The sequence below is a fragment of the Drosophila takahashii genome, chromosome 3R (assembly GCF_030179915.1).
Source record: "Drosophila takahashii strain IR98-3 E-12201 chromosome 3R, DtakHiC1v2, whole genome shotgun sequence".
In the NCBI taxonomy this organism is placed as follows: Eukaryota; Metazoa; Arthropoda; class Insecta; order Diptera; family Drosophilidae; genus Drosophila; species Drosophila takahashii.
In genome coordinates this window covers 26,054,089-26,081,302 of record NC_091681.1, presented here as the reverse complement: position 1 = coordinate 26,081,302, position 27,214 = coordinate 26,054,089, and the positions used below count along the sequence as shown (strand labels likewise).

Genomic DNA, 27,214 nt, shown 5'->3' with positions numbered 1-27,214 from the left:
CCAAGGTGCTGGATTCTGGTATTATTTTGTGTTTGGGGGTACGAGGTTCAATTCCCGCTCACAACACAACTTATTTTTTTTTTTGTAATTAGTAAATTAACAACTTAACTTTTTTAATACATTTTTGTTCTTAAAGTTATAAAGGAAATGTTAATTGAAATACATTTGAAAACTTTTTACTTACTTTGACTTTTTTGGGTTTTGAACCGGGGTCCTCTCGCATCAGAGTCAGACGCCTTACCAACTGGGCCATCGCACCGTGTTACGCGCGCGTGCATAAGTTCAACTTAAATCTAAATTTACTGGTCTTAAATCAATACCCTTTGGTATTAATATAAGAATGTGGTCTTAAAAAAATAAAAGAACAACACGGTAGTAATGTAAGAAATTCGGTCTTAGATTTTTTCGGTCTTTTTTTTCTGGGTGTAGCGACCGAAAACAACGGCGAATGTATATATAGTATCTCTCTGAATAAAATTATGAAATAGGGCTCGTGGCAATTGGTAGCGAATTCGTGGCAGGCCAATTAAAGCGACATCGAAACGGATAAAAACGGTGGGAGCACCGAAGCCTTTTTTATAGGGTGGCTGAACGGGCAACTACAGGGGCAGCCATTAATTGGAATAATCGTTTTGTTGGTTTTATTTATTGAAAAGGAAAAAAAGAACTGGGGTGTGATTTTCCTTTGAGTTTTAAAGATGATTGATTGACAGACAGGAGATTAAGGACTAAGGCAATTAAAAGCGGATAACTGGTTACTTAACGAATGAAAAGGATAATGGTCACGTACACCTCTTTTGTTGGAATGGAGTCGTATATAAAAGCTAAATTATGAGTACGGCCCAAGTGCTTCTCGTTTGACGCTGGCAGTTTAAATATTTGTTCAAATTATTAAATAAAGTTTCGACATGCCCTCCATCCACATCCCCAATCCCAGTCCCCTGGCCAATCTCATGGCTCGACTGTTTGCCTGGGCGTGCGTGCAGCGCATATTAAATAAATATTTAAATAAATGTATATGCAAGACCCTCCCTTCTCCTTTCTCCCTACCTGTTCAGCAAATTGTCCACCGGAGGTGGGGACATGTGGACAAAGAATAACATATATATGGAGGAGGGGGAAAGGACGCAGACTTCATTTGCATAAAAATTAATTTTGCATGTCATCTATTTGTTGCCGTTGCGCCCTCTTGAGTTTTACTTTTCTGATTTCAGCAGGCATTCTAACTCCGCTATTCCTTGTATTTTTTTATTCATCCCTCTCCTTTTTTCTTTATTTTGTAGCAACTGCAAGCCCTGTCCTGTGGCCAAGCCGACGTTCCTGTGCGGTGCCGACAACAAGACCTACTCATCACTATGCAGATTGGATTATCACAATTGCATACATTCGACGTCCATACGGATCGCCTGCAAAGGATTCTGTCCCTGCAAGGGTGAGTGTCTATATGTGTATCTTTCATTCCCTGATTTCTATACACAAAAATAAAAACTACGTAAAATCAACGATGGTTAAAACTGCATCAACCTATAAATAATAGGTAATAGCCAGGAAAATATTTTGTATTTTCCAAAAAAAGTTTGTCCTTCAACCATTTAATTTTAAAATCAATTTTTTTATATTTTTGATATAATTTGATTTCCTGGCTCCGGCAAGTTACATAGTTTTTTTTCTGTGTGTAGCCATAACAAATGGACTTGTAGTGCGGGGAACGGCCCAAAGCAGAATCAAATGCTCCGCATAATGAGCTCCTCCAGCCTGGCAGTCGGCCAGTTGTCGAAGGACTGCGAAGAAGGACCTCCGTAGACTACAAAATAAATTGCATGCATATTTTGTGACAGGCTCAGTCGTCGCCAGTTGCTTTTGCCCATGAAAGTATGCTGCAAATACTGAGCTGGCGGCTAAACGCGATTTGTTAGAGGGGCGAAGTTCTCTCCTCTCCGCTGGCAATTAAAAATTCCAATTACCAAACAATGGCTTTGGCTTTAAATATTTTTGCCCCGGCACATCACTTGTTAAATATTTAATAGGCCGGCGAACAAGTAGCCGACGTGGCCATTGTTATGGCTCCCATCGCCATCGCCATCGCCACCGCCCGAAAAACCACTCAGCCAGTCGGGCACGTTAATTTTCAATTTTGCACAGCTGAGAGCGCAGTGTGGGCCGGAAAATAAAGCACAAGTACACGGGGGGCGATGGCTCACTGGGCCCGGATGCAAAAAGTTGGCCTGTTCCAGCGGTTTTCTGACCATTTTCCCCACTTGTCCCCCTATTTTTTGCAGAGAGCGTCGATGGCAAGCGGCTGCAGCGTATCGGCGGTTACAACAAGTACAACAAGAAGATCAACCTGGACCTCCAGCAGCAGCAACAACAGCAGCAGGCCTACAAGGACAGTAGCAACAACAACATCATGATGAACAGCGGCAACATTATGGGCGGCAACAACAATGACTTCAACACGATCATGAATGTAAGCTAACTACATATATTTTATCGACATTTTGGTAAAGTTTAATTTTGGTTTGACCGCAGGACAAGGAGGACAATAACCGGCACAACAACCACATCAATGCCCAGTACACATTCACGCCCGAGGAGATCAAATATGACAACAAGCACTACAAGTACCTCAAGTACACGGCCTACAAGAAGGTGAGTTGCCTAAAGAAGCCCAATAGGAGTATCCTTCATCCCCCAAATATTTGGCAATTGGCAGGACTCCAAGTATCAGGAGGACAAACGCAAGATGCGCAACTACAACGAGGTGGTGGAGAAGCAGCAGCAGAAGTTCAATAAGAATAACAACTTGAATGGTGAGATATTACTAGTAAATTATTCAAAAAAAAATAAATTAGGCAAAATTAAATATTTATATCACTTTTTTTATGAAAAGTTGTAATTAAAAAGGGAATAATTTGTTTGGTTTTTAGAACCATTTTGTTGTTAGTTAAATTCATTATTTAAAGACCTAAACAATACAATTCATAGAAATTTCTATAACTTCATCAAGTGTTTTGATCATGACTTCTAGTTTATTTTGTTACCAGTCAAAGGGCAAACCATAAAAACGGTAGACTTAATTATAATATAAAAAAGATTGCACTTGTTTCGCAAAGTAAATTGGAAAAACGACAAATGAAATATTTTTCTCCACTATTTTAGTCTACTTTTTCAAGATCCGTTTTATAATCTCTTGAAAAGTAGATCCTACAAAATCTGAAAAAGAAAAACAACCCTTATTCTAATAATTTTTTACTCGTATATTACCAGCTTATCCCTCGAAGTCGGCGGAGTGCAAGCCGCAGCAGCTGACGGCGATTGGCAACCGTCTGCTCGACTGGTTCTCGGTGATCATGGCCGACAGCAAGAAGCGGCGCCAGCACAGCCAGAAGTCGAAGGCCCACTTCCCGCCCGCCTGCAAGACGGAGGCCAAGTGGATGTTCGGCCATTTGGATCTGAACAACGACGGCCAGTTGTCCCTGCAGGAGATGTACGATCTGGAGCACGACCAGAACGAGCGGTGCATCAAGCCGTTCATCGACACCTGCGACCTGGACACCGACAGCTCCATCAACACCAGGGAGTGGTGCCGCTGCTTCGAGAAGACGGACCGTCCGTGCGCCGCCGTTCGCCGGAGAATCGCCGGCGACTTTGCAGGTGAGATAGGTACAGGTGGACATTTCTCTGGCTACATAACACTAATACTTCTATGTTCTCTCTATATTCGTATGAGTTGTGCGGGGTCCTGGGCCTTATTTATGTACAATCCCTACCCCCCAAAAAGAAAAACATAAACAACCAGAATACAACCAAACCAAAAGACCGAAAAGAAACCAAAAAAATAATATGTATAATCCTACAAACGCGCAAAGAGTAATTTGGTTTTAGTTGGTTTTCGTTACTTTCACTACCGCCTCTAACGCCATCTCTTTCGCCGCCTCTGTTTCCGTCTCTTTCTATCGCGCTATCTGCCATCTCTTTCGGACGGCGCTTTGTTGCCCGCTTAGTTTTTGTTTGTCTGACACTCTTTGCTCCTACTTTACACGCGTTGGAACCTTTTTCAAACTATAATTAAGCGCCTGACAGCTAAATAGAAACCCTGACACACTTACACTTGTACACAAACACACTCTCACTCACACACACACACACCAACACACAAAGCAGTTAACAAAAGTAACCTTTTTTCGCGCCGCTTTCGTTGTTAACTTTCGTTTTGTGCTCGCTGCCCCGTTTTTTTCTCTATATATCTCCAACTTTTAAGCCAGCAAATTAAACACTTTTAACAACAACACAGAACTTTTAACCCCTCAACCCCCCGCTGTAGAAACCGCCACTGTCCGATGCTTTTTGTGTTTGCCTTTTCAAAGCCCCTCCAAAAATATATATATATGTACATGAAACACCCAACTATACTCGTATATAATTTCATCCTTTGTTCGCCCGCCAAAACACGACCCTTAAACCCAAGAAACCGAATACAAAATAGATCCAGCAACAACTTGCTTGTGCCGCTTCTCACCGATTACAAAACTAACCCACATACCGCTGCCCCACCAAGTTGCCCCACTAAAACGTTGCACTTTGTTCTCTCTCCCCCCGGTGGCGATGCTAACTAATTAGGCGCCTACGCACCGGACTGCGACATCCAGGGATTCTACAAGCCCACCCAGTGCCACAATTCGGTGGGAGTCTGCTGGTGCGTGGACAAGCACGGAGTCGAGTTCGCCAACACACGCACACGCGGCAAACCCAACTGCGGTGAGTAGTTGGGAAAGGGAAAATGGAAAAGCCGAGGGATGAGGGTGCAGGATACAAACACTTAACCCAAACATTTGGCGGGGGGCCCGAAACAAAGGAGCCCACAAAGTTACAAAAGGCCATAATCACCGGGAGAAAGTGGCAGTGGAAATGGGTTAAGCTGGTCAGTTGCCGTGCTTAAACCTCTGCACCCTCACAATTGACGTTTCCATAGCAAACCAAAAAGTGGCCAAATAACATAGGTAGTATAAAAACGCGGGTTTCCGGCAAGCTGAAAATCTCACTGCAAAAGTTAAACCATTAAAAAAAATATAACCTTTTTTGAAAACACCCGAAATCTACAAAAAATAAATATTAAAAATAGCTTTCCCCCATTTTTTTTCTGCCAAAATCAATAGACCCTAATTCAACCACCGATTATGCGAAATAAATGAACATGTGCAGAAGTAATCCTCAGTGGTCTCCATTTACTGCAGTTACTAGTCACTGCCAATTAATGTGGAATCCCAATGGATGAAATATGGCTGAAATACTCCTGTTTCTTTAACGATTTTCGTGGCTATCGAACTGTGTCAGTCCAGGCCTCCCACGGCTCGCCACCTGAGCCCTGGATTGAAATTCCAGCCTTTAAGCCAGCTTTTATGACCCAATGCTGAGTTATGCGATGCCGCAGTGCCAGCCGCCTGTCTCGGTATCGAAAACACCTCGCACTCCGTTGCGTATACGTAATCTGCTTATCTCAACCGCCCCGCGCCATCCTCCGTCCCGATTACTTGGCCTATCCTTGTGTTCTGGATTGCCGAACCGAGCTGATTTAACTCAGCACTTAAGGTTGTTAAAGTTGTCAGGGGCAGAAGCAGGAGCAGGAGGCAGCAGAAGAAGGACAAGCCGGTCAGTCCGGGGGATCGGTAATTGAGTTTTCCTATTAATATCGCACATACGCCATGCATAACACATGAGCTGCCTGCGAACGGGTTTCATTTCGCTTCCTTTCGTCCGCTTTCAAAAATAACGAGCCAGGATGCTCTGCGGTTGACCGCCATTAGACATTCATAGGGAGGAGCTGGGAACGGGGGGATTTGGGAATCTCCATAAATTCAAGCACACATCCTAATTTCTAATTTCATGTCCAATCCAAACAGAGTCCGTGGTTAATAACGCCGCTTCGCTCACATCCGACGACGAGGACGAGGGCGAGGGCGCCGATGACGAGGACAGCGCGGAGGGGAGTGCCGATCAGATGCTGGTTTTCTAAGCGTCCCCGAGACCCCATGACCCTGAGCTCCTTCAGCTGGGGCAACCCGTAGCCCTGGGCCCTGGCGCATCATCCAATCAGCGAGCTAGCGTTATAACAGAAAATTAATATTATTATTATTATTATGATTGCAAACAGAGCGAGGAAGTAAAGTAAAGGCAAACGCAGCAGCGAAAACCCGAAACCAAATCGAAAAAACAGAAAACAGAAAACCAGAAACATAAATGTGCAGTAGCCAAGTAAGCGTTTTTGAATAGAACTACGAATAGCAAACAGCAGAAGCAGCAAAACACACACACACTCACACACCATCTAACACTCCATGCCATCGAGGATAACTAAAAGGAGCCACAGGACGAAGAGGAGGGCGAAAGCCAAAGAGAAACTGTAGCATAGTTGAAGGCGCATCGCACGCAAATTGGCAAATCGCTGATGTAGGAACCAAAAAAAAAGAAAAACACCCTAAACCACCCATCCAAGGCTCAAGCTATTCCTTTTTTTTCAGTCAATAAACACAGCCCAGTCAGCCACGATTTCTCCTTTGTTATCACCGTTGTTTGCACGGATGGGTGACCATCGTCTCACTAATCCGTCTATTTTGGCCTTTTGCAGCAGCATTAGATCCCCCCATTTATGCATATATACCACTCCTCTGCTTTCGCGCAAGCAAAACACGACACACGCTAAGAATTCCGCCCAACAAAAAATATATAAAAATTTATGTGATAAGTTTTTGAAATGAATGAGAATACGAACGAATACGAGAAAGGCAACAAACCATCGGCAGAGACTAGCGACTCCAGGGCCCTCAGGATCAAAAGGATCATAAGATCACCATACCGTTGGATCGTAGGATCGTTATGGAGACACAGGAACGTGTGGCCAAAATGAGAGTAGTTTGAGTGGGGAAAGGTTTTCGGAGGAGGCGAACTCATAGTTGCATATGTACGAAACATAATCGCGTTCATTTAGTGTTACTTACCAGATATATAGTGAGAGATCCGGCGCTTGCAAGGCTTTGTTAGGAGGCTAACGTCGTTTGTATCAGCACCTGCCAGGGCAAAACTCAGCACCTGCTTTTAAGTAAACCGATTGTCGGTAATTGTCAGTAAAACACCCACTCTCCAAACACATACACACAGCACTCCAGTATCCAAAATCCAGAATCCGGGGAAATTTCCACACACTCGTAGGACATACGACATTATAACTTAAGGAAAGGACTCGGCAAGAGATTCGATAAATGGCAATTCGCTTATACATGCATATATAAATAAAATATATAATATGTTTAACGTGTAAGTATATAAGAGGCATAATTAAGTGGCAGCAAATAGCAGATCGTCGTACCGCAGCTCATCTTCAATTTTTTTCAACTCCGCCCTCTGATATTTTCCAGACGAGAATAGCGAATAAAATTGGAATTTTAACACATTTACGAGCGAAAGGGATAAAAACATTAAATGCTTGCAAAAAGACGAAATTATATAGCCAATTGTAGTAAACAAAACCAATGCATATAAATAAACCTTTTAATTATAGCAAAAATTTATAACCAACAAAGAACATTAATAACAATCATTTGCGAGATCAAGCGAAGAGTGGAGAATAATATCTGTTTTCGGCTGCATTTAAAGCAAAGAGCAAGAATAAAAGAATATAACTGACTATGTACTACGATTACGATTGTATTTATGTATGTATTTACGAACCTGTGTATTATTATGCGAACTGCATTAATTCTAGGGAGCCAAAGGGGCAGCCACCACAGAAATAGAAGACCCATTTAGAGATCAGCAGACCCTTGGCACTATTATTTTCCTGTATTTCGACTTGGTTTTTATCACTCATAAAATACGCAATTTCCCATAGAATCGACTACATTATACGTACTTAATGCATTTGGAAAACATTTTAAAGATAACATTTACTTGACTCGATAGCACAGGTTTTCGTTTCTACTAACTACGATTCGTTTATATATGAAAATGATGAAATCAATAAATATTATTTAATGCAATTCAAGTGTGGACTCTTTTCTTGATAAATCACCCAACAGGTAAGGGATCCATTTCTATGGCCAAAACTTTGGGGCGCGTGTTTTGGCCGGACATTAAACAAATTGTGGAAACTTGTGACATTTAAGCGGGCTCCATAACAACACAAAAGCGGCAAGAATGCGAATGACTAACAATAAATTTACGAAGCTAATTTTATGCGCACACAAGCAGCAAAAAGCCAAACAACGAAAATGAAAACGAAAACCAGAAGAACTCAGCGAGGGCGACGCGCAACAGGCGCCCAAAACAATTATGGCACAGATTTAAATAAATTTTAGTTTGCTGGGGATGGCTCTTTGGCGAGAAGTGTGGGTGGGGGGTCTATATGGAGCACACATCAAGTCAACGAGTTCACACGCTAGTTGGTTAGGTCGGCGGGGAACGGTCCCCATATCGCCATAGCCATATAGCCAGCCATTTAGTTATATAGCGGTGTCAAGGGTGCCGAGACCGGCGGCAACTTTGCCATGCCGTACAAAACGGAAGTTCTCGGCGACAATTAAGCAACACACACTGTATATAGTATAAAAGGGGTAAAGTTGCACTAACATTCTTAGCCAAGTCTGTTAGTCAGTCAGTCACCCAAAGTTCACTGCTGCACGGAGACATGAAATTGGTAGGGAACAATTCGATGAAATTTTTTTAAAGTTAAACAAATATTGTATATTAATGCTTGCTTTTTTATGGCCATACATTCTTATACATTTCTTATACATTTTTTATGAATCCATCAGAAAGTGGTATTTTTTTCATTTATTTAAAAATATGTCATTTAAAAAATGTTATTATTTTTGTAATATTTTTTGATTTTAATAGGGCATTTTTAATATTTCTTCGGTATTTTTTCAGTTTACTGCGAAACATTTCCTTGTATAATTAAAGTACCTATGTAGCTTAAAGTTTTGTTATTATTTTTCTCCGTGTAATTAGTATTCTTGTGCCTAGATTTTTGACTAACTGGCTTTGGCTAAATATTTGGCCAACATAAACAATCCCGGCTGAGTCTGTGTCGGCTCATTTGCATAATTCTGTGAAGCAGACAATGCGACAAGTTGCACATGCAACGCCTGGCTGCTCGAGCAGATTCAAGCCCCTTTGCCAGCTCGCTATACGGGATGGGAATGGGAATGGCAATGTTCTGAGCCGGGCCAAAATGCTTTTATGTCAGCCAGACGGTTTTGTTGGCGGTTATGGGTGCTTCACATTGTTACGGCCTTTCCCCACCCGGAATACCCATGACTTTTTGGCATTTTTAATTAGTGTTTTGATATGTGTGTGCTACAGCAACATTTTGTTGCATGCACTGGGCAACTTTTATTTTTATGCGTCATTCAGGCGTCACTGGGCCCTTGTTGTTGACACCACGCACACACTCACTCAGTGCTTTATAGTTCAAGGTGAGTACGTAAAAGTTTTGTGGTACTGGGACTGGAAATAAACTCAGAGCAGAGCCTTTTGTGCTCGGCCATAGCGTTAAAAATTAAAGCCTGCCCCATTCGTCCTGCGATGTTGCTGCAACATTCTGGCTCCGTGTCACGCCACTGAATGTTTCGCATTATTTAACCCCTTTCTATTTTTTTTCGGGTGGCCAGCAGTCCAGGGGCGGCGCATGGGGGCAATGCTGCAGGGGCGTGGCCTGCAGCTGCTTGCAACGGGCAATTATTGCGCAGTTATTGCATGTCGTGTGCAATGCCTATGAATTATTACGTATACGCAGAGTGTCCACAGCGAAAACGAAAGTCGGGAGGCGGGGAGGGACGGATTTCATGCTGCAGTTGTTAATAAATTCAACGAAATTGCTACAGTTTTTATGTGTAATGTTTGGCATGGTAAGTAAATATATTGCATTCTTCTTATTGATTAAAAATGATGTTTTCGTGAAATTCCTGCAGTTTACAATTGTTTTAATTTGATTTTTTTGCTTTTAATTAATTTTTCGTCCATAATTAAGTTACAGTTTTGCTAAAAAAATAATTTAAAGAAATAAAAACTATTCATATATGGTTTTGTAGCAAGGACAGCTTATCGCATTGCCAACTATTCAACATTCTGTATGGCGAAACCGCACGCTCTCCAAAAACCTCCTCAAGTCAGATGGCGTTCATTAAATTAGGTAATCGCATGTGCCCTAATGTCAGCCATATCGCCGCTCAACCAAGACATTTCGGTCGCTGTGGCAATAGAGATAGAGCGCCACCGACCTTGGCCAACTTGCCGAATGGGTTCCAAGTGGCAACCGCAAAGGTCACGCACAGCTCGCCACTGCGACTTGCACACACTACCAATTGATACCAGGGGGCCCTTTGATGACACTCTAATTAAAGGCTACCTGCCACTAATTAGCGATAAACAATTGGCTCTTGCCACAGGTAAGGGACTTCGATGGCCCAAGAAAAGGAGGCCAACCCGGGCTGGCCATTTGTCATTCGGAAGCAGCAGCTACAAAGGGGAAACAAACGTTGTCAACGCCGAAACCACTGAACTGTTAAAAGTGCCATTGAATCCAACAACAAGCGATGCTGGGCGCAACTGTGCAAACAAACAAACTGTCGGAAAGACAGGGGCATGCATGGCTAGATGCGGTGTCTGTTCGATGGATGTGTATGTGGATATGGATCCCGAGCTGAGCTGAACCCACCTGAATTGAACCGAACTGAACCGTGCCCCCAGATGAGACCTCGCCCACTCCAAAAACCCTTTGCAAGCGTTAAATAGTTTTGTTTATTGCACATTGAAATCGAGCCAGCGAGCAATTCGGTGGCTGCTCCGCGCGCGACACACTCCAGCGATCTAATCAGCAATCTCGACGACATGAAATTTCTCATACGCTCGGTTAGCCGCGACGTCGACGCTCGATCGAATATTTTCTATAATATACAGAGCAATTAAATAAATAATAACCGAAAGCTGTTGAACAAAATTAAAGAAAAGATATAACAAATATTTTATAAATCACCTGAAAACGAAAATCAAATCTGATTGAAGTTGTTCAACTAAAGTGTGGCATATTTAATTCAATAAATTTATTTATCATTTAAGAACAGAAAAATTGCATGAAAGCATCTCACCATTTCGAGAAAATCGAAAAAGAATCAAGGCAGATTTTAAATAATAATCAAAAAAATATATTGTTTCAAACACTAAAAAAATGTATTATTTATTTACATCACTTTTTGTACTTTTTCTTTTACTTTTTTGGTTTACATCTTTCTTTTATCATCCAAAATTATATATTTTTGTTTATCAGATTTCAAAGACTTTTGATTTACTTTGGTAGTTTTTATTTTGTAATATTTTATTTTATTACCTCATAGTTTCAGAGATAATATAAAGTATTTTCCCCGGTGCTCTGCTGCTGCTGCGTCAGAAGCATTCATATCATTTACATACGCGGCGTTTCGGAGTGAGTCGACGAGTACCTGGCGCTCTGAAGCCTCTGGGTCTGGGGGATGGATCTCGATCTCTCGGCTGGGGGCCCAGATCAGAGTCGGCTATTTGCAAGTCGAGAGCCGGGCGAGTCGGACGTACGATCGCCCCAGCGAATTGAAAAGAAATAAACGTAACAGATAAAACAAAGTGCATTCGGCTAATGGAAGTGGTGGCAAAAGTCAAAGCCACATGATATTTTCCGGAAAAAAAAAACAAACAAATTATGCATAAGCGTGTTTGGAGTAATTAGCACAACGATGCTGCTGGCGTCTGACCCCAAAATCGGCCTAATTTATATTTAATGGCGAGTGGACAGGATTCAGAACTGAACTGAAGTGCTCCCGACCCGGATCCTGACCCATTTGCATATGCAAATAGTTCAAACTGCAGGCGATTGAGTGGCAAACAATCCGTACGTGCACGTGTCGAAAGTGTTAAACTGTGCCAAACATAACCAGCAAACAAGGGGCAAAAAGCCAGTGAATAAATAGCCCGGTTCGTGTAATGCGTCTACGAGGCTGACCCGTGTTCTAGCCGAAAATCAATTACAATTTATTGCCCGAGTATGCCAAACGATTCGCTGCTGCAACCACAAAAACGCATCTGAAAAACAATGCACCTCCAATCAACGCTGACCGCCCCCTGGCTATGCAAATTAGCGATTTCAGCGATTTTGCTAATTCTCCAGCAGAGTGCAAGCGGTGAGTTCTGCTCTCCACTGACCTTCCCAACTCGCTAAAATCCCCTGCAAAACGTCATCGAGCGCTCCATTCAGTATTTTTAGCCGCTTACCTGACGATGGAAAATCAGAGAGGGTTTTCCAAGAGCGGCGAAGATGCACTCGCCATTTGCATTCAATAGCAAAAATGTGGAAAAACAGAAAACCAAAGCTGCACAGATCAATTTACAAGTCGCTGAGAGGGTTGCTTTTGCTGGCTGTGCATGTCAGCTGTGATTATAGATTTATTTGCAAACGCCCTGAGAACGAGTTTTTATTGTTATTGAATGGGAGAATGACCTACACAGGGAAATGCATTGCATACTAAACAACGAAATTGGGGGAAAACACAAGTTAGATAAGGATTTACTAGGTTTTCCTCATTGTAAAAATAGATAATCAAATTTAGGGGCAGGAAAAATATTCTTGTTAATTAAACACAGTTTTTTTCGACTCAAAACTGATTCCAAAAAAAATCCTACAACATCTTAAAGTTTAGTGTTGTTTTAAAGTTAATTTATGCAGAAAGAAAACCCTATTTATAAAGTTCCTTAGAACACAGAGAAAATTATACAACGTTTTAGATGCCGTTTTCATATAGAAACGTTTTAAAAATAAAAATAGAAACATTAAAAAATGCAAAGTAAAATAAAATTTGTATGAAGCGTTTTACTTTTTAAAATGTTTCACCCCTGGTTTTGCACCTAAAACTTTTGATAATTTTCTCTGTGTATAGTATACCTATTAATATGAATTAAAAAATCTTTAAGCTCAGTCATTTCGAAATCCCCTATTTAAATATTTAGCTAGCTGATGCCTGATTGATTTTCTCATTGCTTACTTATGCATAAAAATATCATATTAATTGATGCCCAGTCACAATGGTGCACAAGCTTAGCTACCAGACATTCCCCTCTCGAATTGAAGTGGATACCCGATCCCTATGATCACTGCTCGGCAATTTGAAAAATGTTTTGGCCTGCAGTCATGCGCATCCCATAGATTAAAACCCACATTCATGGCATTCCAATTGCATTCCGCCCCCCAGTTGCCCTGCTGCTCAAGTGTCCGCTGCACCAGTTGCAGCTGCAGAAGATCGTCGGATTCCGTCCGCCACTGGAGTACCTGAATGAGGGCAACCTGATCTACGGCCCGGAAATGCTGGGCACGGGCACCTTTGGGGACCAGGAGCTTCCGGCTAGCCAGGTGTGCTGGCGGATCTGCAACGAGGATCCCGACTGCATCGCCTATGTGCATCTTCTGGACACGGACGAGTGTCATGGCTACTCGTACTTCGAGCGCACCTCACGGTATCTGGCCATTTCGGGGGAACTGCCTTTGGTGGCCGATGGCGAGGCCGTGTTCTACGAAAAGACCTGCCTCCGAGGTGAGTAGAGTTTATAATCACAATCACAGCCGGATGGGGGCTCAACCGACCTTGATCCATTCCGACCTTCCCTTGCAGTTCCCGATGCGTGCCGAGGGCGTCTCTGGGCACTGACCAAAATACCCGGAAGTACGTTGGTCTTCCAGAGCAAGAAGACCATTTCGACGCTGGTCACGCGGCGTGAGTGCGCCGAGCGCTGCTTCTTCGAAAGCCAATTCAAATGCCTCTCCGCCTCCTTTGCGCCCTCGTATCGGAACAATCGTGAGCGGTAATTGACTGTTTGGTGGTTGGTTGTTGTTTGTTGTTTATTGCCGTTGCTTGTTGCCGGACAAATTAATTGCTTTTGTTGTGCATTTTTAATGCATGGCCGAGGCTTTTCGCCGGATTATGACATCACTCGCAGGCGGTGATGGGATAGATTAGGTTTTTTTTAAATTTTTTCTGTAAAAATTTGTGAGTAACATTTTTCTTATTAGCATTTTAGTACAATACTAGTAAGAATGTGATTCTTAAAAGCCAGCCAGATCTTACGTTTTAACAAGAGAGAACGCTATAGTCGGGAGCTCCGACTTGTTACTCAGCTGAAGGAATTGCGAGGGAGATGGAGATACGCATTTTGCAATAAAACCTGTACATTTTACAATAAAAATTGTAAATTTTACAAGAAAAACTTTAAATTTCACACTAAAAATAGTACATTTTACAATAAAAATTACAAATTTTAAAATAAAAACTTTAATTTTTACAATAAAAATTGTAGTAGTGTAGTGATCTCTTCTGTTCATTTAGAATTTTTAACAAATTTAGTAAATGAGTAACAAAACCGTATGGGTTCAAAATTATTTTTGATTTTTTCAATCTTTAATTTTTGGAATTTTATTACGAAATTTTTGGACAATTTGTTGCTTTGTCTTGAATTAATCTTGATACTCCAAATTAGTTATATTATAGAAATTGGTAAGAATTAAATTTTTTAAGAAACATAATGTTATTATTATTATGGTTAAGAGAACTAGAGCTCAGTTATGGATATGCGTAATTAAAATTTAAGGGCGTTTTAGAGAGCAGCTTCGTAAATTACCCAGAGTGAAACATAGAGTCTAAAATCGTTTCGCCTTCCTTTGCAGGTTCCGTGGCGAAGCGAGTCCTGGCCAGAGTCCCTCGCCCCGCCTGGGAAGGTGCATGCTGAGCGACAGGGACAAGACCATTCAGCCGGACGCCTTCCGGGCTGCTCCCTACGACGAGGAGTACATGGAGAACCAGTGCCACGAGCGGCCCGTCGAAAGTGACAACTGTTCGTATGAGCTATATGCCAACAGCAGCTTCAGCTACGCGGAGGCCAGGTATTTGGGCCTCTCCCAGAAAGAGGTGTGTTCACCGTGCTTCGCTTGTCGCGCTTTATGATTGGAATCGAAATCGATGGGATTGGGTTGAGTGATTGATGAACCTTTCCTCCGTTTTGCAGTGCCAGGCGCTGTGCTCGCACGAGACCAAGTTCTACTGCCAGGGCGTCTCCTTCCACTACGTGAACCAGGTCTCCCCATCCGAGTGCCTCCTCCACTCCGAGGACATCGTGTCCCTGGGACCTCGGAGCCTGAAGCTCCGCGAAAACTCCGTCTACATGCGAAGGGTCAAGTGCCTGGATGGTGAGAGATCCTGGGTATGTGGTGTATCAAATCTTAATCTCAATTTCCATACTCCTCAGTCAGGGTTTTCTGCACCCGCGATGAGATGTCCATCAAGTACAACCCCAAGGACTGGTTTGCGGGCAAGATCTATGCCAGCATGCACTCTAAGGAATGCCTGGCCAGGGGATCCGGCAACGGAAGTGTCCTGCTGACTCTGCAGATCGGCACCGAGCTTAAGGAGAGCCGCTGTGGCATCCTGCGAGCTTATGAAATGACCCAGGCATACCAAAGGTGAGAGAAAACTTCGGCCAACCGAAGCCTACATACCCTTGCAGATCATTCCTATGAATTTACAAATCGCAAAAATGTTAAATTTCGTCTTATTATGACATTATTTTTTTAACCTTCCTATAACAGCTATATAATACAGTAGTCCGATTTTTGTTAAATTTAATTCGGATTTCGGAATTATTAAAAAACAGTCATATCCCAGAGTTGAAGAGAATACAATAAAAACCAAAGAAGCTATAATTTATTTCCCATTAATATTCCGATAGTTCCTATAGCAGCAATATGATATAGTCGTCCGATTTTTTAAAAATTTATTACGAATATATATATAAAAAATAATATTTCTAATAGAAGAAGGTAAAATGTTAAAAAACACCGAAGCAAGGATTTTTTTTTGATTATTTTTCCGATTATTCCTATGGGAACTATAAGATATAGTTGGCAGATCCGGCTGGTTCCGACTTATATACTACCTGCAATGGAAAGAAGACTTTTGGGAATGTTTCAAACCGATAGCTTTAAAACTAAGAGAAACGGACAGGCAGACGGACGGACGGACATGGCTACATCGACTCGTCTAGTGATGCTGATCAAGAAAATACAAACTTCTGACTGAAATCATAATACCCTCTGCAATGGTATAAAAAGATCTTTATACATATAGAAAGGGTGTACCTATTATATTCCTTCTTTCCTTTGTACAGAACCTTCATCTCCGCCCTGGTGGTCATCCAGAACAACCCGAATGTGCAGACGCAGGGCGACCGGCTGATCAAGGTGGGATGCATACAGAGCAATGCGACGGCTTCGCTGGGCGTTACAGTGCGGGACAGCAGCGCTGAAGCCTCCGAGCTTGTGCCCAGCGCCATTGCCCTGGAGTCCTCGCTGGAGTACGCGGAGCAGTAAGTTACTTTTGGGATTCTAACTACTTTAATCTAGCTTCCCATCTCACTGATTCCCTACAGCATGTTCCCCCACGAGGGCGTGGTGCACTACAACAGCAGTACTGGCCCCCATCCGCATCCCAGCATCTCGCTGCAGATTGTGGATCTGTCGCACCAGCACGAGACGAACGACGTGCAGATTGGCCAGGACCTGGAGCTTCAGATCGTAGCGGAGTACAGTCCGCAGCAGCTGGTGGAGTTGCAGTTGGCCCCACTTCCCGACTTTCGGGCCACCTCGCTGGTGGCCAAGACGGCGGACAACGAGAACTACGTGCTGCTGATCGACGAGAGAGGATGTCCCACGGATGCCAGTGTGTTCCCCGCCTTGGAAAGGGTGCACTCCGCTAATAGAAGCATGCTGCGCGCCCGCTTTCATGCCTTCAAGTTCTCGGGCACCGCCAACGTGAGCTTCGATGTGAAGATCCGCTTCTGCGTGGAGCGTTGCTCGCCCAGCAACTGTGTCAGTGCCTCCTGGCAGCGGAGAAGGCGGCACGCGGATCAACCAGAGCGAAGACCGGAAGATCTGCGCGTGCAGAACCCAGTGTACATCTCCACCGTGGTGGATGTGGCCCCCGAACAGGGCAGGCTGAACTATTCCAGGGCGCCAGTGGAGGAACTGCCCCTGAACTACAATATACGGGTGCATGGCCCCGATCAGAGCAACGCGAATAGCTTCATGTACGGCCAGCGGGGAGTCCTCTTGATTGCCGGGGTCGACGACCAACTGCATCTGGACAACGTGTGCATCAACCAAAGCCTGCTCATCGCACTCTTCATCTTCTGGCTGATCTGCCAGGTGGCCCTGCTCTTTGGCTGCGGCATGGTTCTCCAACGCTACCGCCGACTGGCCAAGCTGGAGGACGAGCGCCGGCGGCTGCACGAGGAGTACCTGGAGGCGAGACGAGTCCACTGGGCGGACCAGGGCGGATACACACTCTAATTTACGGCTGGGACGCAATGCGTACAAAATGCATCTTAATTTAATAAACATAAACCTATGCGGATCTTACAAACGAGAGATGGAGATTTCAGGAGTTCTTCTTGGGCTGGTAGTGCTCCCACTTGCGGTGATTCAGCGAGTTGAAGTCCGGGCAGTTGTGGGCGATCTTGCGCAAGTAGTCGGACAGCTTGAGCAGCTCCGTGTCCGTTCCCCGGTTGAGATGAGCCTGACGGAAGGGACGGATCTTTAAGCCGGATTTGGGGTTCATCAGGAAGTTGCGGCGGATGTCATCGAACATGATGGTGTTGCTGGAGCTGTACTGCTTGTACAGGGCCCAAATCACCCCCAGCGGCTTCACGTCCACCACTCCGCGTTCCGGCACATGGACAGAGATCATGGCCGTGGAGTCGAGGTAGAACATCACCTTGTAGTTCTCGTTGCTGGCCACGCCCAGCAGGCGCATCTTCTCCTCGATCCAGCGCATGCTGGTGGCGGACCAGATGACAATGTCGTAGTCCTCGTAGGCGGAGGCCAGGAACTCGTGCAGATACGGACGCATTAGCTCGGTGCCCGTTTCAGCAGGCGAGCGGTGATCAAAGAGGGTGTAATCGATGTCCAGGACGAGCAGCTTCTTGCCCTCCCGTGGCGGCGACAGCTCCTTGATCTTGTAGTCGCGCACACGGCGCTGCACCTTGGCCAAATAGACGGCCGAGTGCTCCACGGACTCCTCGCGCTCCTCGGCGTCGTCGAAGTCGTCGACCACCTCGCCAATGTCCTCCGGCAGGCTGCAGGCATCCTCGATGTCCGCCTCCGTGGAGCCCACCATCATCAGCTTGAAATTGGGCTTCAGCTCCAGGGCGCTGATCTTCACATTGTCGGCGGCTGTCTTTCCTGCAAGTCATGGTGGGATCAGTAGAAGTCCTTTAAACTATCTTTTATTGCGAATTCACCTTTGTACTTTAGGTTGAGCAGCTTCTGGCGCTCGGGGCGCACCTGTGTCTTGCGGAAGATCTCGTGGCGCAGCACCTCCACGGTGTCCTGGTCGGTGAGGTCCACAGGGTACTCCCTGCCGGACCACTTGACAATCACGACCACTTCCTTGACCTCCATCTTTGTGTGCTTTTGTTCCGACTGAGCTATCAAACCATCAAAGGCTTTTTGAGCTAATTAGTTAACTTGCAGTAGGTGGATTACAGTAATTTTTGCTTAAATTCTATAAACTTATTTTTTGGCGAAATAAACAGCGTCGAGCTGTGGAACATCGATTGCGCTATCGATAGTAGACCGGCATTATCGATTTCTTTGAAACATAAATGATGGTATCAAAAGCTATAATTTTTTAATTAAAAAAGTTTATTTAATTAGTAATATATTTACCAAAATTTAACCGTTGGCAATTAATAATATCTATTAGAATAAACTAAACTGTTAAATTGCTGAATTGTTGAAAATTCAACAAAAAATTTCAGCAATTAAGGGAACTATTCAAAATGGTTCCTGTTGAATTTTTAAACAGCTGTTTTTTGGTGAAAACTTTTCACGGAACTTAAAACATGTGAAATTTGATTTATTATTGCTAGTTACTGCAGGTTGCCAAGGTAAAAATAACCACAAATATGCTTTCTAAGTATATTTTGAAATAAATAATGCGTACTGTTTATAACTTTTGATAAAAAAAGGTGACAACTCTGGTTTTAAAAGAATCAACAAAATTTTCAATAGCCCCAAAGCTGTTGAATTGCTGAAATTTCTGAAATTTGACTTTTCAACAATTCAACAGTTTAGGGAATCCCCTTATTAATTATTAATTGCAGGAATACCCCCCATATAAGAATACCCCCAATGTGTGAGCAAGCGATAGTATCGATAACTTTGGGCTGACTCTACCAGCTGAATAACAAAAAAAAATAGCAATTGGCAAATAGGCATAAAATTGGTTCGGCAATGGACTAAACAAAGAAAACCTGGTTATCCCACCGACCGAGAGTTTTCCTTACGCCCACCGCCAGCTCAGCCAGAAAGGAGCTCTGCATGAACTACCTAACGATTCTGCTGTGCAACCGAAAACCGACGATGCTCTCGCGCCGGAGCAAGGAGAAGTCCCAGTCGCACAAGGAGGGCGTGGTGGGGAAGTACATGAAGAAGGACACGCCGCCGGAGATCCCGGTGATCAATGTGTGGACGAGCGACCAGCGGGCCAAGAAGAAGTCGCTGCAGCGCTGTGCGAGCACCTCGCCCAGCTGCGAGTTCCATCCGCGGAGTTCGAGCACCAGCCGGAATACCTACTCCTGCACGGACTCCCAGCCGGACTACTATCATGCGCGGCGGGCGCAGAGCCAGCTGCCCCTGCAGCCGCACACCCCGCATCCCCACTCGCTGCCCCATCCGGCGGCCCATCCCCATGTGCTCACCCACCCACCGCTGCCGCCACACCAATTTCGGGCCAGCAGCAACCAGCTGAGCAGCCCCAGCAGCAGCAACTACGTGAACATCGAGCAGATCGAGCGGATGCGCCGCCAGCAGTCGTCGCCTCTGCTGCAGACCACATCTTCGCCTGCTCCGGGAGCCGGGGGCTTCCAGCGCAGCTACTCCACCACCCAGCGGCAGCATCATCCCCACATGGCGGGCGCGAGCTACGACGGGGATCAGGGCCTGCTCAGCGCCTCCTATGCGAATATGCTGCAGCTACCCCAGAGGGCACCCTCGCCCGCCCACTACGCCGTCCCGCCGCCGCCCCAGCAGCAGCATCCCCAGAATCTTCCCCAGCTCCACCAGCAGCACGCCTCCACGCCCTTCGGCTCCACGCTGCGCTTCGATCCGGCTGCCATGTCCATCAGGGAGCGACAGCCGAGGTACCAGCCCACTAGGTAAGGGACTACTACTGCCTAAGGGTTTAATTCTCTTTAGTTGGTTATTGGTTAAGACAATTTTATAATAATGAGGGTAATTTATACTCGAATACGTGGTGATTTTTCTGTCCATTTTAATCATTTTTTTTCCTTTATCTAAGGTCCGTTTTCTCGTCCGCCTGTTAAATTTAAAGTATGGTTACAAGTCGGATTTCCCATACGATTTCAGGGTTTTAACTTTAAATTTAACAAACAGACAAGAAATCGGTTCTAAATGTAGAGAAGTCGAAGTTCAAGTAGTAAAAATTAAATAAAAATCTAAAATTAAACAGTTCCTATTATCACCAAACGCAATGACAATGTAAATTTAATTTTTCTTTAGTACCATTTAATAATCTACGAAAAAAAACGATCTAATCTATGCGAAAGAACTGACTTCTTTTTAATTTCATAATTAAAATTGAATCAAAGATTTTTTGTTTAATATCACATGAAACAGTAATCAATATTTTTTAAAATTTATTTAAATTCTCTAAGGTCTGTAAGAGAAATTTGAGCGAGATAGAATTTGAGCAAAGGTTTTATTCTTTTAGTTGGTTATTTTAATGGTTATTGTTTAAGACAATTTTATAATAATGAGGATAATTAACAATAAAAGTAGAGAAGCCTAAGTTCAACTACTTTATGAGGTCATAAATAGTCAAATTAAATAAAAATATAAAATCAAACAGTTCCTATTATCTCCGTAAACAATGACAATGTACATTTAATTTGACTTAAGTAGCATTTCATTGTTTATGTCTAGCGAAAAGACTGATTTCCTTTTAATTTCATAATTAAGAATGATGTTTTATATTTCGAATCAAAAAGTTTTTGTTAAATATCATACAAAACAGTAATCAAAATGTTTTAAAATGTATTTAAATTCTCTAAGGTCTGTAAGAGGAATTTGAGCAGGTAGTGTCTAGCATTATAAACTGTTCTACCAACTGTTTTTATAAAAATCCACCTCTCCTGCTCCCACAGGTCTCCGATGCAGCAACAGCAGCAGCTGCAGCACCAGCAACTGGCGGCTCACCTGGGCGGCAGCTACTCCAGCGACTCGTATCCGATTTACGAGAACCCCTATCGCGTCTCCTCGATGCGCGCCACTCAGTCGCAGCGATCGGAGTCGCCGATCTACAGCAACACTACGGCCTCGTCGGCCACGCTGGCCGTGGTCCCGCAGCATCACCAGGGTCACCAGGCGCACCACCAGGGTCACCAATTGGCGGTGCCATCTGGCAGCGGTGGAGGATCTCTGAGCGGCAGTGGACGTGGCGGCAGCTCCGGCAGCGTTCGCGGTGCCTCTGCCTCGGTGCAATCTCTGTATGCACCTCCGAGAACCCCACCCACTGCGGTTGGCGGGACGGGGGGCAGTGCCAATGGATCGCTGCAGAAGGTACCATCGCAGCAGTCGCTCACGGAGCCCGAGGAGCTGCCTCTGCCCCCCGGCTGGGCCACCCAGTACACGCTGCACGGCCGAAAGTACTACATCGATCACAATGCTCACACCACGCACTGGAATCATCCGCTGGAGCGCGAGGGTTTGCCGGTGGGCTGGAGGCGTGTGGTGTCCAAGATGCATGGAACCTACTACGAGAATCAGTACACCGGGCAGTGCCAGCGTCAGCATCCCTGCCTGACTTCCTACTACGTGTACACCACTTCGGCGGAGCCGCCAAAGGCCATCCGGCCGGAGGCATCGCTCTACGCTCCGCCCACGCACACTCACAACGCTCTGGTGCCGGCGAATCCCTATCTGCTCGAGGAGATACCCAAGTGGCTGGCCGTCTACTCGGAGGCGGACTCCTCCAAGGACCACCTGCTGCAGTTCAACATGTTCAGCCTGCCGGAGCTGGAGGGTTTCGACAGCATGCTGGTGCGGCTCTTCAAGCAGGAACTGGGCACCATTGTGGGCTTCTACGAGCGCTACCGGTGAGTGAGCGATGAGTTGGCTGTATTCTCTATAAACTACCTCGCTCTTATTACACATTTCAGTCGCGCTTTGATACTCGAGAAGAATCGACGCGCCGGCCAGAGCCAGAACCAAAACCAGTGACCAGGTGACGACTGATTCAGACCACAAAACTCGCCAGCAGCTACATAGTTTATACGTAGTGTCCTGCAATCGACCTTTAACTTATTTAACCATCGACTCATCGCGAAATCAGTGCCTTAGAGGGAGAGCCAATCCATGACAGTTCGAGTGCCTTGATTTAACGTAGAAATGTGCTACGTTCGAAATACCCTTTAATGTGATTTGTAAAATGTGCAAATTAAACTGGTTTACTGATCATCATACTGGCCCAGTGCAATTGTAATCGACGTGCAACGTGAACCCCCGCAGGTTGTTTTCAAGCGGCGTCGAATTCTTCCCCGGATGTTTTGGAAATTCAGCCACCGCTGTTGGTGGCCAAGTTTTGCTTTAGCTTGGCACATATTTCCGAATTCCATGCCAACTTTTCGATTCGCTTGCAAAATTATGCATTGGGCACAAGTGGATCGTGGTTGATTCTGCATCAGCAAAAAACAAGCGCCAATAGAAAGTGAATCTTGTGTTTGTTTCTGTTTGCGTATGCTTATTTTTAGTCGTATGCTTATTTAGTCGAACTTGATAATTCAGAGTCTCGGACGCCCTTATCGAATGGCAGTAAAACTTTACTGTTGCTCTTTCTGCAGGTCCCTCAAACTGTTTCTGCTGCTGATAAGAAGTTTCAAAGTCTTGTTTGAAATACGCTATAAAGTTGGGACTCGAGAATTGTTGAATGGTATGAGCTAATATTAGCTATCTTCAGCTAATTGGAAAACTATTAAAATCAAGTGGCTGGGAATTTTTCATATAAATTTTAAGAGTTCTCATTAATTATAACTTTTAATTTTTATTTGTCATTATAATGTACATACATAAACTTAATGAGTGATTCAACATTAATTAATAGTCTCTTAGTAACCAGGAAATACTTTCTTTGACTAATATATTTTTTTTTCTTAAAAAATAATTATATATAGTGAAGATTGACTGTCAGAACATACTTTTTTGTAAACACCATTGTTATCTCCCCCACAAATGCCGGCTTTAAAGTCTCTTTTCAAATTGTAGTTCAAAACAAATTCGCTTATTTTGGAAACCCGAAATGAGCTGTCAAGATATTTGGTATGATCCCGAGTAAAGTACCCACCTTTTCGGCTGCCTGATGGGTTCTCAAGTGCAAAAATAAAATATAATAAAACATCAAGACGGCGGGGCGATCCGCTCTCGCTCCATTTGTTGTTGCTTTTGCTGGGGCTACCGCTCCTCTGCCGACGTCGACGCCGACTGCACCGCTCCAATATTTAAACGGCTCCATTGAATCGCGCACTCAGTTGCTGGAGAGTCGCCATCGGTTCCAAGCTCATTTCATTCCATTTGTCGCCATTACCCGTTTAATCGTCGGTTAGGCACATTGTTTAACTTTTAATTTAACGTGAGTGCTGTGGTGTGATGTATATCACTGGGCAAACAGTCTGTTCTAACCACATTATCTTTATTTCGACCAAATCGGGCGGAGAATACATATGTTTTTCGTTAGCCGCTCAAATCTCCGCTTTGCTTTCCCAGACGCCAGTGAAAGTTCTAATCCGGCTGAAACAGACGCAAAATAGTTGTATCTCGTGCGTGGAATTATGAATGAACGGCTTGTATTTGAACAACTGTCTTTTCCAGAAGTTCTTAAACCGAGAGTGTTGATGAAAACAAATACACGTTCAAGATAAATCATAAAAATTTTACCTTTTTTTGTGAAACTTTATATTGAACACGTTTTAGTTAGAAACATTATAGTTTCCAGTAATCTAATAAAATGCATAAAACATTAGGAAGTTACTAGTTAATTGTTTTCTAAGAAAAATTAATATTTCCATAGAAGATATTTTCAAATCTAATATAAGAAACTTGTCTAGGAAAAATGGAGAATATCATACCGAAAAGGCAGAAGATATTTTGAAATATAATAAATATTTTGTATAATATCTTCTACTTATAATCCACATAAAAATATATTTAATAGATCTATAAACATTTCAAAAATGTTCTGTGCAATGAATGATTTACAGTGAACCAAGTCCACCGGCAGATCGTGACTTGCTCTTACAATATTCCCAGCTTATCTGGCGATCGTAGTGCATTGCCCAATCTATTGACTATCTTTAACCTGCGACATACTGCCACAATAATTCGAATAAAACCGATTGACACTATCAGCTCCATTGATTGAGATAAGCCCGTTCTCACGCGGTATTTACACTTCTTCACAATCGCCTTGTCACGGCCCTCCCTACTATAAACCCCCTCGCAATATAAATAGTCTGGAATCTTTCGTTTTTTATGGGCGGCCGACAAAGCCGTGTATTTCCTGCTACGGCCCATAGCATATAGTGAGTTCTCGATCGTGTGCCGTGCAAAAGTTTGCTCTAATTGCAAAGTTGTAACATTGAGCGACATTCGTTGAAGGTTGCCGACTCACGCAGCAATTTTATCTCAACACGAAAATTCTATAGATAGCTAAGTGCTACAGGCTTGTTGGAAATAATAATAGAGGATTTTTAGGAACATTTTAATATTTTTAAATTAAATGGCGATACCATAAATGGGTCACTAAACTGAAATTCGCCATCAAGTGGAAGGAGTTGCATTCCAGACTCCTTAAAAATTCATTCCCCTGATTGTCGTCAATTGGTCAATTGAAGTAATTCACGTTAAAATCAATACCATATAGGGTTTCATTGAAGAAGATGCCAGCAGGTCTGGAGACGGAGACTCACGCATGAATAAGCAGACAAGCGAAACCAGAATGGATCGACATTTAAGCACATTCTACCTGGCATTGCTGCTCCTAGCCACAGGTGAGTTTCCAATTCAGATCCAGAAAAGGTATTTAATAATGAGGGAGTTTCTCCTGCTACCCACAGTTGCCCTGGGAAATGCCCAAACCAGTCTAACCGTCGATTCCCATGACATCACCGTTCTCCTGAACACAAACGAGACATTTGTGGTGTTCGCCAAGTGAGTTGCAATTGCCAGGAAAGCCAAGTGATTGCTAATCATGAGACATGTGTATATATTACAGCGAATTATTACCCAACGATGTGCAAGTGACGCTGGGAACGGATTCCGAGGATCACTTGAGTCTGGATCCTTCCTCTTTTACTTATCCCGCTGGCAGTACTCAGAATCAGTCGGTGGTGATAACAGGCCGGAGTGCGGGTTATGTCAAAGTAATTGCCGATAGCGATGCTGCAAACAAAGAGATGTGAGTAATTTTCTGGGAATTTTTATTAGATAAAGAATTTCCCTATAAGTACACAATGTTATAAGGAAGGAATTAACCTAGTAACTCCCTTTTTTCAGCGTTAAAGACGTCTTTGTCCGCGTGACGGTGGCCAAATCGAGGGCCTTGATCTACACATCGATCGTTTTTGGATGGGTGTACTTTGTGGCCTGGTCGGTGTCCTTCTATCCCCAGATCTGGATCAACTATCGACGGAAGTCCGTGGAGGGCCTGAACTTTGACTTCCTGGCCCTGAACATCGTGGGTTTCACCCTCTACAGCATGTTTAACTGTGGTTTGTACTTCATCGAGGATCTGCAGGCGGAGTATGAGGTGCGGCATCCTTTGGGCGTAAATCCTGTGATGCTCAACGATGTGGTGTTCTCCTTGCACGCCATGTTTGCCACCTGCATAACGATTCTGCAGTGCTTTTTCTATCAGGTAATAATAAGTGGATATTATAGTAAACTGGGTTTTTCTTACCTTTCAATAACCTTATCGCCAAAGTGACAACAATTGTCGTATTGAACTGCCATCAAGTACTAAAACACTAATTGGGTTTAATCAAAAATAGCAATCAAAATGAATCACACAGGATATATTTGATAAGAAGTTAGATAAGACTTATGATATCATATATATTTTATGCAGAGAGCCCAGCAAAGAGTGTCGTTTATTGCCTATGGAATCCTGGCCATCTTCGCCGTGGTTGTGATTGTGTCCGCCGGTTTGGCTGGAGGATCCGTCATCCACTGGCTGGACTTTTTGTATTACGCCAGCTACGTGAAGCTGACCATCACCATTATAAAGTATGTGCCGCAGGCTCTGATGAATTACCGCAGGAAGAGCACTTCCGGTTGGAGTATCGGCAATATCCTGCTGGACTTCACAGGTGGCACTTTGAGTATGCTGCAGATGATCCTGAATGCCCATAATTACGGTATGTTATAGTCCATCATCGTAGTGCTAGAACTGAACTGGAGTTTGACTTTCAGATGACTGGGTGTCCATATTCGGAGATCCCACCAAATTCGGACTGGGTCTCTTCTCGGTGCTCTTTGATATATTCTTCATGCTGCAACACTATGTGTTTTACAGGTAATTGAATAGGGATAAAAACCTTAAGAAGTTATTAGAATAATTACTTTTAAGATCAGATTGAAAGTCCCATCTCCACTGTACACTTATCATTACTGTGCTGTCTTACATTTCTTTCCACAGGCATTCCAGAGAATCCTCCAGTTCGGATCTTACAACCGTGACAGAGGCCCCAAATCGATCAAATGAGTCGCAGAGCGATGTGACGACTGAGAAATATTAGAGCTGTAAAATGTGTGCAGTAAAAGACTATTTTGTACATTCTAGACTTGTAAATATATTTGTATATTTAATATAATTTGTGTCTTTTCATATAAATGGTTTGGGTAACAGATGTTTTATATTTTAGAAACCGACACTCTTACGGAACATTGAATATTCATTCAATAGGATGTTTAAAGAAAGCTATCGCCTATATGTGTCATGCAATAAATGGATTGCAATGTTAATAAAATAATTAAAGTTTAATTCAAAGTTGGCGCCTAATGGACAGCACTGTTTCAATTGGC

At 43.6% G+C, this 27,214-nt stretch overlaps 5 protein-coding genes across 6 annotated transcripts in view; 4 read left to right on the top strand and 1 right to left on the bottom strand.

Annotated features, from left to right (window-relative positions):
- Cow (Proteoglycan Cow) overlaps positions 1 to 6,471 on the top strand; it is a 43,820-nt gene extending 37,349 nt beyond the window's left edge. The window contains exons 5-11 of one of the 2 annotated variants that reach the window (XM_017147525.3): positions 1,284 to 1,432; positions 2,280 to 2,467; positions 2,530 to 2,649; positions 2,714 to 2,810; positions 3,268 to 3,654; positions 4,621 to 4,758; positions 5,901 to 6,471. In XM_017147525.3, coding sequence (XP_017003014.2) covers positions 1,284 to 1,432; positions 2,280 to 2,467; positions 2,530 to 2,649; positions 2,714 to 2,810; positions 3,268 to 3,654; positions 4,621 to 4,758; positions 5,901 to 6,013 — 1,192 coding nt within the window. In that variant the 3' untranslated portion in view covers positions 6,014 to 6,471. Of the gene's footprint in view, positions 1 to 1,283; positions 1,433 to 2,279; positions 2,468 to 2,529; positions 2,650 to 2,713; positions 2,811 to 3,267; positions 3,664 to 4,620; positions 4,759 to 5,900 lie in introns of both variants that reach the window. The other variant, XM_017147523.3, reaches the window with a different exon arrangement.
- A 4,893-nt stretch (positions 6,472 to 11,364) lies between these two features.
- Positions 11,365 to 17,488, top strand: LOC108061420 (uncharacterized). The gene is made up of 8 exons (XM_017147574.3): positions 11,365 to 12,203; positions 13,269 to 13,607; positions 13,686 to 13,875; positions 14,735 to 14,975; positions 15,073 to 15,253; positions 15,313 to 15,526; positions 16,231 to 16,428; positions 16,492 to 17,488. Exons 1-8 carry the CDS (start codon positions 12,116 to 12,118, stop codon positions 17,408 to 17,410), a joined length of 2,370 nt encoding a protein of 789 aa, XP_017003063.2. The 5' UTR covers positions 11,365 to 12,115; the 3' UTR covers positions 17,411 to 17,488.
- Positions 17,411 to 18,687, bottom strand: Ublcp1 (Ubiquitin-like domain-containing C-terminal domain phosphatase 1). The gene is made up of 2 exons (XM_017147575.3): positions 18,361 to 18,687; positions 17,411 to 18,301 (listed from the first exon to the last, which is right to left on the bottom strand). Exons 1-2 carry the CDS (start codon positions 18,518 to 18,520, stop codon positions 17,499 to 17,501), a joined length of 963 nt encoding a protein of 320 aa, XP_017003064.2. The 5' UTR covers positions 18,521 to 18,687; the 3' UTR covers positions 17,411 to 17,498.
- A 586-nt stretch (positions 18,688 to 19,273) lies between these two features.
- sav (scaffold protein salvador) lies at positions 19,274 to 22,602 on the top strand. Its single transcript, XM_017147589.3, has 3 exons — positions 19,274 to 20,277; positions 21,286 to 22,236; positions 22,300 to 22,602. Exons 1-3 carry the CDS (start codon positions 19,442 to 19,444, stop codon positions 22,358 to 22,360), a joined length of 1,848 nt encoding a protein of 615 aa, XP_017003078.2. The 5' UTR covers positions 19,274 to 19,441; the 3' UTR covers positions 22,361 to 22,602.
- A 2,459-nt stretch (positions 22,603 to 25,061) lies between these two features.
- Positions 25,062 to 27,003, top strand: Ctns (lysosomal cystine transporter cystinosin). The gene is made up of 7 exons (XM_017147593.3): positions 25,062 to 25,182; positions 25,249 to 25,342; positions 25,407 to 25,589; positions 25,688 to 26,048; positions 26,259 to 26,547; positions 26,603 to 26,705; positions 26,829 to 27,003. Exons 1-7 carry the CDS (start codon positions 25,104 to 25,106, stop codon positions 26,926 to 26,928), a joined length of 1,209 nt encoding a protein of 402 aa, XP_017003082.2. The 5' UTR covers positions 25,062 to 25,103; the 3' UTR covers positions 26,929 to 27,003.
- The last annotated feature ends 211 nt before the right edge of the window (positions 27,004 to 27,214 follow it).

What these genes read in the sequence shown, in the direction of transcription:
- LOC108061420 (XM_017147574.3), top strand. Translation starts at nt 12,116, where the DNA reads ATGCACCTCCAATCAACGCTGACCGCCCCCTGGCTATGCAAATTAGCG. An exon ending in TGGGCCTCTCCCAGAAAGAG is followed by an intron (nt 14,976 to 15,072) that starts GTGTGTTCACCG and finishes TCCGTTTTGCAG; the next exon opens with TGCCAGGCGCTGTGCTCGCA. An exon ending in TCGCTGGAGTACGCGGAGCA is followed by an intron (nt 16,429 to 16,491) that starts GTAAGTTACTTT and finishes GATTCCCTACAG; the next exon opens with CATGTTCCCCCACGAGGGCG.
- Ctns (XM_017147593.3), top strand. Translation starts at nt 25,104, where the DNA reads ATGAATAAGCAGACAAGCGAAACCAGAATGGATCGACATTTAAGCACA. An exon ending in ACATTTGTGGTGTTCGCCAA is followed by an intron (nt 25,343 to 25,406) that starts GTGAGTTGCAAT and finishes TATATATTACAG; the next exon opens with CGAATTATTACCCAACGATG. An exon ending in GATGCTGCAAACAAAGAGAT is followed by an intron (nt 25,590 to 25,687) that starts GTGAGTAATTTT and finishes CCCTTTTTTCAG; the next exon opens with CGTTAAAGACGTCTTTGTCC.
- sav (XM_017147589.3), top strand. Translation starts at nt 19,442, where the DNA reads ATGAACTACCTAACGATTCTGCTGTGCAACCGAAAACCGACGATGCTC. An exon ending in CCGAGGTACCAGCCCACTAG is followed by an intron (nt 20,278 to 21,285) that starts GTAAGGGACTAC and finishes CTGCTCCCACAG; the next exon opens with GTCTCCGATGCAGCAACAGC. An exon ending in GGCTTCTACGAGCGCTACCG is followed by an intron (nt 22,237 to 22,299) that starts GTGAGTGAGCGA and finishes TACACATTTCAG; the next exon opens with TCGCGCTTTGATACTCGAGA.
- Ublcp1 (XM_017147575.3), bottom strand. Translation starts at nt 18,520, where the DNA reads ATGGAGGTCAAGGAAGTGGTCGTGATTGTCAAGTGGTCCGGCAGGGAG. An exon ending in GCTCAACCTAAAGTACAAAG is followed by an intron (nt 18,302 to 18,360) that starts GTGAATTCGCAA and finishes CATGACTTGCAG; the next exon opens with GAAAGACAGCCGCCGACAAT.